General features: G+C 39.4%; 1 protein-coding gene across 1 annotated transcript in view; it reads left to right on the forward strand.

Moving 5' to 3' along the window:
* The first annotated feature begins 1,329 nt into the window (after positions 1-1,329).
* Positions 1,330-14,039, forward strand: part of LOC124271892 (endothelin-converting enzyme homolog) — a 72,550-nt gene continuing 59,840 nt past the window's right edge. The window contains 1 exon segment of the mRNA XM_046707060.1: positions 1,330-1,650. Within this exon segment, the coding sequence (XP_046563016.1) occupies positions 1,639-1,650 (12 nt within the window). The 5' untranslated portion in view covers positions 1,330-1,638.

A 14,039-nucleotide genomic window follows, 5' to 3' on the forward strand; every position in this document is an offset into this window, starting at 1 on the left:
CGCCCCACTTACCTCACCCATCCCTCACCTAGTAAGTAACCCCCACACACACCCCACCGACCCACCTACCTCACCCATCCCTCACCTAGTAACCCCCAACCCACACACACCCCACCGACCCACTTACCTCACCAATCCCTCACATAGTAACCCCCAACCCACACACCTCCCCGACCCACTTTTCCCTACCCATCCCTCACCTAGTAACCCCCAACCCACACACCCCACCGACCCACTTGCCTCACCCATCCCTAACCTAGTAACCCCCAACCCCACACACCCCACCGACCCACTTTCCCTACCCATCACCTCACCTAGTAACCCCCAACCCACACCCCACCAACCCACTTACCTCACCCGTCCCTCACCTAGTAACCCCCAACCCACACACCCCACCGACCCACTTTCCCCTACCCATCACCTCACCTAGTAACCCCCAACCCACACACCCCACCAACCCACTTACCTCACCCATCCCTCACCTAGTAACCCCCAACCCACACACCCCACCGATCCACTTTCCCTACCCATCCCCTCACCTAGTAACCCCCAACCCACACACCCCACCGATCCACTTTCCCTACCCATCACCTCACCTAGTAACCCCCAACCCACACACCCCACCGACCCACTTTCCCTACCCATCACCTCACCTAGTAACCAATAAATAAATTAGTGTTGTGTTTTTGTTACGATAATTACAAGGGCAGCAAAACCAACATTTCTCTACTAATATTTTCCCCTTTGAATATCATTTTTAAAAACATGTTGTTTCTTTGGGGGATATAAAATACACAGTTTAATAAGGAGCAATCAATCAATTATTTGTACATCTTCGTCTTACTAATAGCCTGGAGCTGCTTTCCTGACAACTAATTTTGTTTTCCAACCAACTATTCAATACTATTTTCCCGATAACATAATGTCAATAATGATACATTGATAGAAAGCATGGGGCTGGAATGGATCATTGTCCCATTACTTCCTGCCTAACTCTACATGTCAATGTGATGGTTATCTAACTCGGCATGTTTCACGACCATAATCAGTCCTATTGTTAGAGCTGTATGCTTCTGTACTTGTGAGTCTCTGACTTGACCGCAAGCAGACTAATTATGCAAATAACAACATGCCTCTTATTGACATTATGCAAAATAATAAATGCACTTTACAGACAACATGTAGTCCTGAGATTAGGACCATAGTTAAGACTTGATGCAGCGTGTGCAGGCTGTTGTCCAATTGTGTGATGCTATCCTAGAATTGGAAATTCTGACTGTTGCCTAGTTATTGATTTTTTGCATAATTGAAGAATCTGATGGTATGGCAGTATCGTAAATATCAACGCCGCCATTCAGTGTACGTTTGCATGTCACATGCTTAGACAGGCATCAGGGCGTGCTCTCTAATTTGGCAAGGTGCATTCAGATCCATGCACCCTCTATACAAGAAGGATCGTCTTGCTGACTGACTTAATTGTGGTCTGCATTGGAGCTTGGAAATATCAAGTCTGTTCTTCTGCTTCGCACATCCCGGGAGCTTGAGTGTCTCCCCCGAACACTGGACACAGACTTCTGGGAAGTCACGGTCACCAGACAATTATTTTAACGTGCACTGGACTAGGAGATCACTACCAGCATGGATATTCCGGTAATTCTTTGTTGTCCTAGAAATATGACATATTTATGGCCTGCCTTTTGTTTGGTATGGATCGGTGTGGTTTTCTTTGGTCCATTTGTGGTAAACAAAGGGCTTCTGGTGACAGTGTTGTGGTGGTTGCGTTACAGTTGGTGGTGGAGGAGATGCTGCAGCCGCTCGCTGGCACGTGCAACAGTGTTGATGGTGATACCAGTGTTGATGGTGTTGTTGAGGATACTAACGTAGTGTATTCAGTTTATGTGTTTTGTCCATTAATTTCATTACATATCCAATAAGGTCTCTGATGTTTTAGAAATAGTTAAGTTGGGAATGTTGTATAATGTCAAATCAGCCATTAGATTGGGCTTTCTGCTCGAAAAATACATGAATCTAATATTATGAGTTGTCATCATCATCATCATCATCATCATCATCATCATCATCATCATCATCATCATCATCATCATCATTTATTGCTCTTCCAAGCTGCGAGATTACAATGATATAATTATGTGATTGTATAGTTATGTAAGGGATAGGTTGTGACTTATATAATTGGCACAGATAATAAATAAATGGCTAAATTATCTGTTTCTAGGAGTATGTTGTGTCCTGTTTTTGTGTCGGCCTACAAGAGAGTCTATAAGTTCAGATATTTCTCACACAGAAATTAGACATGCAGAGATGAAGACACGAATCTAAAAGTATCAATTTCTTAAAGATCTGTTTGGTAAGGGAAGGAAATGTTTCAATAAATTAAGGTAATCTGACACGAGACTGGTCCATTGTAATTGAGGTCAGAGGAGGTGGTTGCTTCTTTGTTGTTTAAAGCTGCACTATATAGTCAAACCTGAGGCTGCATGACTGTGAATTATCATACCTTAATAGTGTGAATTGTTGCTACGTAGCAGTCATTGATCTCTCTAGTCCAGACATTACAGGCAATATTACAGGCTCTTGTAGCTGATTGTTACATTAAACTACAAACCATTCAAGTTTCCTCATTGCCTGTAAATATTTGAGTCTTGGCCAGGAACACCTGGCCATGTGCTTGTAGCATGATTTATGTCTCACACACTTGTGTTACAATGGATTTATTTAGACCTCCTCGGAGACTGATATTCAGACCCAAGTCTGCAGTTGATGTCTGGTATTTTCCAAAGTAGAATTAAATATTTCCCTGTTGATGGTGACTGTAATAATCAAATGTAACTGCTGAGTTGAGGTGACTTGTGTTTCTCTGATAACATGACCAGCGTGGAAGAGTGAGTGAGTTAAGTTTTATGCCACTTTTAACAATATTCCAGCAATATCACGGCGGGGAACACTAGAAATGCAGTGTGGAAGAAGAGGCTTTAACATGTTTAATGCCAAGTTATGCAATATTGCATTGAATGTACTTTTAAGATTCAAATTACCTCTTAATTTATTGAAATAGTTCTGTAATTTTGAATAATGATAGTTTTACGATAAATCCCTGTATTATGACCTATAATCAAGTCAATTACAACCAAGCCACTCATTTCCTATGATAGTTTTCTTCGTTAATGTATTCCCCATTTGATCATTTGGTGACTTTTCCAAAATCTTGTTTAATTTTATCATGAACCACAAAGATGCCAAATTTGTAAATATGTTATACATCAAAATCAAACAAAAGTCTTCCTTTCCAAGGGAGCAATGGGGTAGCCTAGTGGTTAAAGCGTAAACTCAACTCACCTAAATCTTCACTCACTCAATCACTCACTCACTCACTCAATTTCAAATGCATATGTATCCCATGCATATTTCACTAATAGTCACTATGTGGCTAAAATAGAATTGATACAACATTAAATTCAACCCACTTCAATTTTTTTATTGGGCTTTTCACATAATACTATTAGCCACACAGAATATTATTATTGTCCTTGAATATTAAACTCCCTTGAAAAAGAAAGAGCCAAAATGTTTATATCCCTTTCTAGGCATTTTGTTTGTGAAACTGTTGAGGTGGGAATTCTTTCGTGAGTAGTAACTTTTTATTTAAGATTGTCTTGACATTGAGAAGGCATGGAGTGGATCCAATCAGGTTAATTCACTCGTAACTTGCTGATATTGCTGGACTTAGAATAGGGGCCTATGTGAGAAGAGTGGAGTCTCAGGTGGTTTCTGGTTTTGGCAAGTGCCCTTAGCAATATTGTCTGTGGACCATTGCATATGGTAATTGATATTCTAGATGCTATTGATTTGGTTCCTGTCACTGTGCAATGTGGACAACCAGTAAATAATAATTTGACTGATTGTATCGTGCCACTCACGTCACTTCTGATAGAACAAAGGAAAATTTACAGAATGTGGGTTTCATTGTTCAGTTCAAGTATTGAAACTTTGGAGATATGTTGGCTAATCCTGCAACTATGTACGGAGCAAAGAGTAAATGACTTTAGTTTTAAGACATTTTAGCAATATACCAAATCACAAGGGAAGGGAATGTAAAATTTGGATTCACAAATTGTACCCATATTTGTAATCAAACACAGACTTCTGTCATGACAGGTAAATGCTTCAATCAATGGGCTACCCTGAAGTGACATGCTGACAAATGACGATTTACAGTATCACTATTCAAAACAGCTTTAAGTCAAACTTACAATGCTCACTCAATCAGTTAGACTCAAATGATTAGATACAATGTGGAATTTGTTCTATGATCCACCTTTAGCCTTTAAACAATAAAATGCAGAATCGACAGAATACTGTAAACGTAGTATATTTCGCGCAGGTTTTATTTTCGAGCTTTTCATGCAAAACATTTTAGCGCGAAAATTTATACACCGCGAATAAACCTGTCATTCATTCAGTCTAGCCATGCTCGCCCCTGAGATGTTACCATAACACATCAAGTTTGAAGACAGAAATCTACGGGAATCTTAAAATGACGACTGATAGTAGCATAAAGAATCAAACTTAACTGTCGCTGTAATGGATTTCCCAAAACATAATTAAATAATGAGCCAAATCCCATCGCCGAATTAGCGAAAACAGCAATGTGTGTTGTGGCCGCCATGGAAATTGGTTACATGACAGATGGTTTGATACAAAACAGATTACCACGAAACGACTCGGAAAGAAATAATACAGCAGTATTTTATTTATTCATTTAGATACAAACGTATCATCATGAAGCGAATAGTCACTAACACTCAATCATCTCATTCACAACAACCTGGCTTGTTTGAAATCACAAAGAGCTTCATATACAGTATAAGTTAATTAGTCAGATCGTCAGAATTCGGAACATAATACTGATGTGTTTTTCATCTCTTCCGGGAGTAAACGGGTTAATGTGTACTAGTATATCGCACAGATAGGGATTTCCTGTGAGTAAGTAATAAATGCCGCCTGACAGGTTCGGCCACTCTGTTTGTTTTCACTGCTATTAGTGGCGGCCAAAGAGACGGCTGTCAGTTCCGGCAATTACTGATTGCGCGAATAATTGACCGCGCGATGTAGTCTAAACTGTCAATTCCGCGAAAATTGCACCACGCGAAAATAAGTACGTTTACAGTAACTATTGTGAGATAATGAAGAATGAGATAAAAGACAGGTGTGATTGTCTGTCTGGAAACAGTAGGCTGAAATAGTTGCTGGTGGTCGATATTATAGTTAAATTGTGCAGAAACTGAAGAGATCTGCTGGTGAATAAAGTGATCTCTAATTTCGCTGAGTTATGAGCAACAGGACCATGTGGATTAAGATCATGTTCTTAGTTGGCAGCTGTTTGAAATTAGGTCAGTAGTCATTGAGCATGTTGTGTACAGGTGGACATAAAAAAAACAGTCACTGTTGTGGAACATTGTTGCACCAAGGCACTGGTTGCTATAGGACATTGTTGCACAAAGGCACTGGTTGCTATAGGACATTGTTGTCTATAGTGATTGATTGATATAGGACATTGTAGAACCATATCAAGATATACCAGAATGAGATCAGCTGCAGCATTGTAGAACTGATTGGTTGAAAATTGTAAACAGAATTGTTATGATTGTTGAACATTGTAAAACATGGATAGTTGTATAACTTTGTATCAGAACGAGATGAGATACAAAATTGTGGAACTGATTGTTGTTGAACATTGTAAAACATGGATAGTTGAGGAACTGTGTTATATAACTTTGTATCAGAACGAGATGAGATACAACATTGTGGAAGTGATTGTTGTTGAACATTGTAAAACATGGATAGTTGTATAACTTTGTATCAAAACGAAATGGGATACATTGTGGAAGTCATTGTTGAACATTGTAAAACATGGATAGTTGAGGAACTGTGTTATATAACTTTGTATCAGAACGAGATAAAATACAACATGGTGGAAGTGATTGTTGTTGAACATTGTAAAACATGGATAGTTGAGGAACTGTGTTATATAACTTTGTATCAGAACGAGATAAAATACAACATTGTGGAACTGATTGCTGTTGGACATTGTAAAACGTGGATAGTTGAGGAATTGTGTTATATAACTTTGTATCAGAACGAGATGAGATACAACATTGTGGAAGTGATTGTTGTTGAACATTGTAAAACATGGATAGTTGTATAACTTTGTATCAGAACGAAATGGGATACATTGTGGAAGTCATTGTTGTTGAACATTGTAAAACATGGATAGTTGAGGAACTGTGTTATATAACTTTGTATCAGAACGAGATAAAATACAACATTGTGGAAGTGATTGTTGTTGAACATTGTAAAACATGGATAGTTGAGGAACTGTGTTATATAACTTTGTATCAGAACGAGATGAGATACAACATTGTGGAACTGATTGCTGTTGGACATTGTAAAACATGGATAGTTGAGGAATTGTGTTATATAACTTTGTATCAGAACAAGATAAAATACAACATTGTGGAAGTGATTGTTGTTGAACATTGTAAAACATTGATAGTTGAGGAACTGTGTTATATAACTTTGTATCAGAACGAGATGAGATACAACATTGTGGAAGTGATTGTTGTTGAACATTGTAAAACATGGATAGTTGTATAACTTTGTATCAAAACGAAATGGGATACATTGTGGAAGTCATTGTTGAACATTGTAAAACATGGATAGTTGAGGAACTGTGTTATATAACTTTGTATCAGAACGAGATAAAATACAACATTGTGGAACTGATTGCTGTTGGACATTGTAAAACGTGGATAGTTGAGGAATTGTGTTATATAACTTTGTATCAGAACGAGATGAGATACAACATTGTGGAAGTGATTGTTGTTGAACATTGTAAAACATGGATAGTTGTATAACTTTGTATCAGAACGAAATGGGATACATTGTGGAAGTCATTGTTGTTGAACATTGTAAAACATGGATAGTTGAGGAACTGTGTTATATAACTTTGTATCAGAACGAGATGAGATACAACATTGTGGAACTGATTGCTGTTGGACATTGTAAAACATGGATAGTTGAGGAATTGTGTTATATAACTTTGTATCAGAACAAGATAAAATACAACATTGTGGAAGTGATTGTTGTTGAACATTGTAAAACATTGATAGTTGAGGAACTGTGTTATATAACTTTGTATCAGAACGAGATGAGATACAACATTGTGGAAGTGATTGTTGTTGAACATTGTAAAACATGGATAGTTGTATAACTTTGTATCAAAACGAAATGGGATACATTGTGGAAGTCATTGTTGAACATTGTAAAACATGGATAGTTGAGGAACTGTGTTATATAACTTTGTATCAGAACGAGATAAAATACAACATTGTGGAACTGATTGCTGTTGGACATTGTAAAACGTGGATAGTTGAGGAATTGTGTTATATAACTTTGTATCAGAACGAGATGAGATACAACATTGTGGAAGTGATTGTTGTTGAACATTGTAAAACATGGATAGTTGTATAACTTTGTATCAGAACGAAATGGGATACATTGTGGAAGTCATTGTTGTTGAACATTGTAAAACATGGATAGTTGAGGAACTGTGTTATATAACTTTGTATCAGAACGAGATAAAATACAACATTGTGGAAGTGATTGTTGTTGAACATTGTAAAACATGGATAGTTGAGGAACTGTGTTATATAACTTTGTATCAGAACGAGATGAGACACAACATTGTGGAACTGATTGCTGTTGGACATTGTAAAACATGGATAGTTGAGGAATTGTGTTATATAACTTTGTATCAGAACGAGATGAGATACAACATTGTGGAAGTGATTGTTGTTGAACATTGTAAAACATGGATAGTTGTATAACTTTGTATCAGAATGAGATGGGATACAACATTGTGGAACTGATTGTTGTTTACACAGTTTGTTGTTTACATAGTTTGTTGTTTACACAGTTTGTTGGTTCACCTCTGACAATACAACTGGGCACAATACTTAAAATAGCAGTTATGCTATGCACAAGAAAAACATGAGATTACTTGGCCTTTATTCCATGTTATGTTCCTGGGGTCATCTGTGGACCCCAAGACCTGTGTTATGGCGAGGTATTCAAGTCTGTATGTGATAGGTGCAGTTCTATTGGTGTACTTTATTAGTCATGCATGGACCCAAGGTTGTATATATAGTGGGGTTGCAATATATTTATCATCACAGAAACATATGTGAAAGTAATCATGCAAATTATACCAGCAATGTATATTAATGTTGGCAAAATGAGAACAAATATGTTATTATCTCAATCAACACAACACAGCTGTGATGGGTTGCTAGAAACAGTTCATCTTGTGGCAACAATAATCAGCTAGGACAGATATGATATACCGATACAGTCTATTTAGCAATAAATAAATTGAGGGGGTGAATAAATTTCAGTGGTTTTGGTTTGGCTCACCAAAAAATATGTTGCTGTTATATGTGTCGATAAACCCCCAAAAACCCATATCAGGTCATGCTAGCTGATATACTGCTGTTTTCTGATTGGTTGATTATCGAATGGGCAGGATTTCATGTTGCATTATATTTTTGTTTTGTTTTTTGTGGTGTGGGTGGGTAGCACAGTGGTTGCTGTGTTCGATATCAATATCCCTGAGTTTTATTTCCCACATGGAGTATTATTAAAACTCACTCACTCATATGCCCAGCCCACATGTCAACAGGTCACACCATCAGTAGTAGGCATCAGTAGGCGAGGCTATATATCTACAACTAGGTTATTAAGTGACATATTTGGGATGCGAGACCGTCCCTGTTTACCCCACATGGGTTATATCAACCTATATTTGTCACAGTAGGTGACTAATGTAGCTTGGGTGGTTAGGTTTTTATTAGTTTTATGTCCTGGTTCACTAAAAGGTGTTGTCATGATATTAACCACTGGTTGTATGTTCAGAAGAGATATTACAGTGTCTTTTCAGGTTCCTTTCATAACTTTATATCAGATAGTAGGGGCCTAGTGTCCCAGTCATCGAAGAGGTGCTTCAGGTTAGTATATAGAGTTGTGTCCCTTAGGCATGCCAGGAAACTGTGACAGTGGGTTTGAATCCTGTTTCGCCCATATTTTTTTCATTCAGTCATACAAATTCAAGAACTATTTTTACTAACTTCTATTTCAAATATTTGAAATAATAACTGTATAGAATAAAACCCAATACCTATCAAACTATTTGCTCTCTCACAGATATGGAATGCAGGATTTCTGCATGTTGCTTTTATTCCTATAACTGAGACAAGGCTGACATTTGGATCATGAAGCATTGAAGTCTGGCTGGTGTGTTCAATATTTACAGCGTGGTTTCGGCAGATGTTTTATTGTTTGATCATGACAGGGTTATTGACGCGACATTTGCTGCTTTGAAATATCTTCATTGGTAATGTTAATTATTGAGATTGAGGCATTATATGCCTTTAAACAAACCAAGTGTCTCTATTTCAAATCTGTCAATGAAAACATATGCTCTTTGTAGAATGGGGGCGGTGGGGTAGCCTAATGGTTAAAGCATTGGCTCGTCACGCCGAAGACCCGGGTTCGAATCCCCACATGGGCACAATGTGTGAAGCCCATTTCTGGTGTCCCCCGCCGTGATGTTGCTGGAATATTGCTAAAAGCGGCGTAAAACCAAACTCAGTCAGTCAGTCTTTGTAGAATGAAGGGTTCTTTTGAATGTCACTAAAGGTACTAGTTTCCGTTTGGTTGTCTGTTTTATGCTCTTATTTATTTGTATCAGTTATAATATTGAATACTTTGAGCTTAATGAATGTGTGCACATGTATTTTCACCATCTTCTCAAAGTCACTGAATATATTATTTTCTGTTCAGCCCAGCACTGCCTGTAAATGAAGCAAGTCAATGATTTTCCTGAGATTCTGAATCTCCCATCACATCGGGATCCTGTTCATTTGTTGTTAGACCGCCTCCGTGGTGTAGTGGTTACAGCGTCCGCCCGGAGAGCGAAAGGTCGCGGGTTCGATCCCCGACCGCGTCATACCAAAAGACGTTAAAATATGGTACTTGTTGGTCCCTGCCTGGCGCTCGGCATTAATGGGTACAACAAGGACTGGTCGGCTCGGAGTCAGTATAATGTGTCTGACTGGGGTATTCATGCTTCACTGTGGCATGGTATCTCAGTGGGCTAGCACTATAAAACCAACTTAAGTCTGGGCTAGTACAAGCAACTGCACATACACATACACACGCATGCACGTCGTCGTATGAGCGAAATATTCTCAAGCACGACGTTAAACCCAATTTCACCTCACCTCACCTCATTTGTTGTTAAACATGTCACAATCCGATGTGTGGAGTTGCCCCCCTTTATTGTGCCTGAAACCCACATTAGTGGGTCGGAAACCAATGTCCGTCCTAATTTTATTTCTTGATTGTAAGCACCACACATTACAACGTGCTTAATGCTTAAGACCTGCCAACTTCCGGCCTTTCTTCCATAGCAAGTTGACACACTGTGATGTTGCTGAAATACTGTTCAGAGTGATTTTAAACCACATTCAGCCACTCACTGATTTACAACCAAACTCACACTCACATAGAACTCACTCCTGCATCAATCTAGTGTTCACTGAACTCACTCACTCACTCACTGATTTACAACCAAACTCACACCCACATAGAACTCACTCCTGCATCAATCTAGTGTTCACTGAACTCACTCACTCACTCACTGATTTACAACCAAACTCACACCCACATAGAACTCACTCCTGCATCATTCTAGTGTTCACTGAACTCACTCACTCACTCACTGATTTACAACCAAACTCACACCCACATAGAACTCACTCCTGCATCAATCTAGTGTTCACTGAACTCACTCACTCACTCACTGATTTACAACCAAACTCACACTCACATAGAACTCACTCCTGCATCATTCTAGTGTTCACTGAACTCACTCACTCACTCACTGATTTACAACCAAACTCACACTCACATAGAACTCACTCCTGCATCATTCTAGTGTTCACTGAACTCACTCACTCCCTCACTGATTTACAACCAAACTCACACTCACATAGAACTCACTCCTGCATCATTCTAGTGTTCACTGAACTCACTCACTCACTCACTGATTTACAACCAAACTCACACCCACATAGAACTCACTCCTGCATCATTCTAGTGTTCACTGAACTCACTCACTCACTCACTGATTTACAACCAAACTCACACCCACATAGAACTCACTCCTGCATCATTCTAGTGTTCACTGAACTCACTCACTCACTCACTGATTTACAACCAAACTCACACCCATAGAACTCACTCCTGCATCATTCTAGTGTTCACTGAACTCACTCACTCACTCACTCACTGATTTACAACCAAACTCACACTCACATAGAACTCACTCCTGCATCATTCTAGTGTTCACTGAACTCACTCACTCACTCACTGATTTACAACCAAACTCACACTCACATAGAACTCACTCCTGCATCATTCTAGTGTTCACTGAACTCACTCACTCACTCACTGATTTACAACCAAACTCACACCCACATAGAACTCACTCCTGCATCATTCTAGTGTTCACTGAACTCACTCACTCACTGATTTACAACCAAACTCACACCCACATAGAACTCACTCCTGCATCATTCTAGTGTTCACTGAACTCACTCACTCACTCACTGATTTACAACCAAACTCCACACACTCATATAGAACTCACTCCTGCATCATTCTAGTGTTCACTGAACTCACTCACTCACTCACTGATTTACAACCAAACTCACACCCGCATAGAACTCACTCCTGCATCAATCTAGTGTTCACTGAACTCACTCACTCACTCACTGATTTACAACCAAACTCACACCCGCATAGAACTCACTCCTGCATCATTCTAGTGTTCACTGAACTCACTCACTCACTCACTGATTTACAACCAAACTCACACCCACATAGAACTCACTCCTGCATCATTCTAGTGTTCACTGAACTCACTCACTCACTCACTGATTTACAACCAAACTCACACCCACATAGAACTCATTCCTGCATCATTCTAGTGTTCACTGAACTCACTCACTCACTCACTGATTTACAACCAAACTCACACTCACATAGAACTCACTCCTGCATCATTCTAGTGTTCACTGAACTCACTCACTCACTCACTGATTTACAACCAAACTCACACTCATATAGAACTCACTCCTGCATCATTCTAGTGTTCACTGAACTCATTCACTCACTCACTGATTTACAACCAAACTCACACTCATATAGAACTCACTCCTGCATCATTCTAGTGTTCACTGAACTCACTCACTCACTCACTGATTTACAACCAAACTCACACTCATATAGAACTCACTCCTGCATCATTCTAGTGTTCACTGAACTCACTCACTCACTCACTGATTTACAACCAAACTCACACTCACATAGAACTCACTCCTGCATCATTCTAGTGTTCACTGAACTCACTCACTCACTCACTGATTTACAACCAAACTCACACTCACATAGAACTCACTCCTGCATCATTCTAGTGTTCACTGAACTCCATCACTGATTTACAACCAAACTCACACTCACATAGAACTCACTCCTGCATCATTCTAGTGTTCACTGAACTCACTCACTCACTCACTGATTTACAACCAAACTCACACCCACATAGAACTCACTCCTGCATCATTCTAGTGTTCACTGAACTCACTCACTCACTGATTTACAACCAAACTCACATAGAACTCACTCCTGCATCATTCTAGTGTTCACTGAACTCACTCACTCACTCACTGATTTACAACCAAACTCACACTCACATAGAACTCACTCCTGCATCATTCTAGTGTTCACTGAACTCACTCACTGGCCAGCTCATTGATTTACAACCAAACTCACACCCGCAAGATAGAACTCACTCCTGCATCAATCTAGTGTTCACTGAACTCACTCACTCACTCACTGATTTACAACCAAACTCACACCCACATAGAACTCACTCCTGCATCATTCTAGTGTTCACTGAACTCACTCACTGATTTACAACCAAACTCACACCCACATAGAACTCACTCCTGCATCATTCTAGTGTTCACTGAACTCACTCACTCACTCACTGATTTACAACCAAACTCACACTCACATAGAACTCACTCCTGCATCATTCTAGTGTTCACTGAACTCACTCACTCACTCACTGATTTACAACCAAACTCACACTCACATAGAACTCACTCCTGCATCATTCTAGTGTTCACTGAACTCATTCACTCACTCACTGATTTACAACCAAACTCACACTCATATAGAACTCCTCCTGCATCATTCTAGTGTTCACTGAACTCACTCACTCACTCACTGATTTACAACCAAACTCACACTCATATAGAACTTCTCCTGCATCATTCTAGTGTTCACTGAACTCACTCACTCCCACTCACTCACTGATTTACAACCAAACTCACACTTACATAGAACTCCTCCTGCATCATTCCTAGTGTTCACTGAACTCACTCACTCACTCACTGATTTACAACCAAACTCACACTCACATAGAACTCACTCCTGCATCATTCTAGTGTTCACTGAACTCACTCACTCACCTCACTGATTTACAACCAAACTCCACACCCACATAGAACTCACTCCTGCATCATTCTAGTGTTCACTGAACTCACTCACTCACTCACTGATTTACAACCAAACTCACACCCACATAGAACTCACTCCTGCATCATTCTAGTGTTCACTGAACTCACTCACTCACTCACTGATTTACAACCAAACTCACACTCACATAGAACTCACTCCTGCATCATTCTAGTGTTCACTGAACTCACTCAGTCACTCAAACTCCACTTTGTGTTGTAGAAGAAACAATACACTGCTCTTACCAATGTTTGTCTGTTGTTAAGTGATGAGGTAAGTGTTCTCTCAACACCGAAGACCTCTGTTCAAATCTCTAT

This window comes from Haliotis rubra, unplaced genomic scaffold (genome assembly GCF_003918875.1).
Source record: "Haliotis rubra isolate DU_JTF1 unplaced genomic scaffold, ASM391887v1 Scf164, whole genome shotgun sequence".
NCBI lineage: Eukaryota > Metazoa > Mollusca > Gastropoda > Lepetellida > Haliotidae > Haliotis > Haliotis rubra.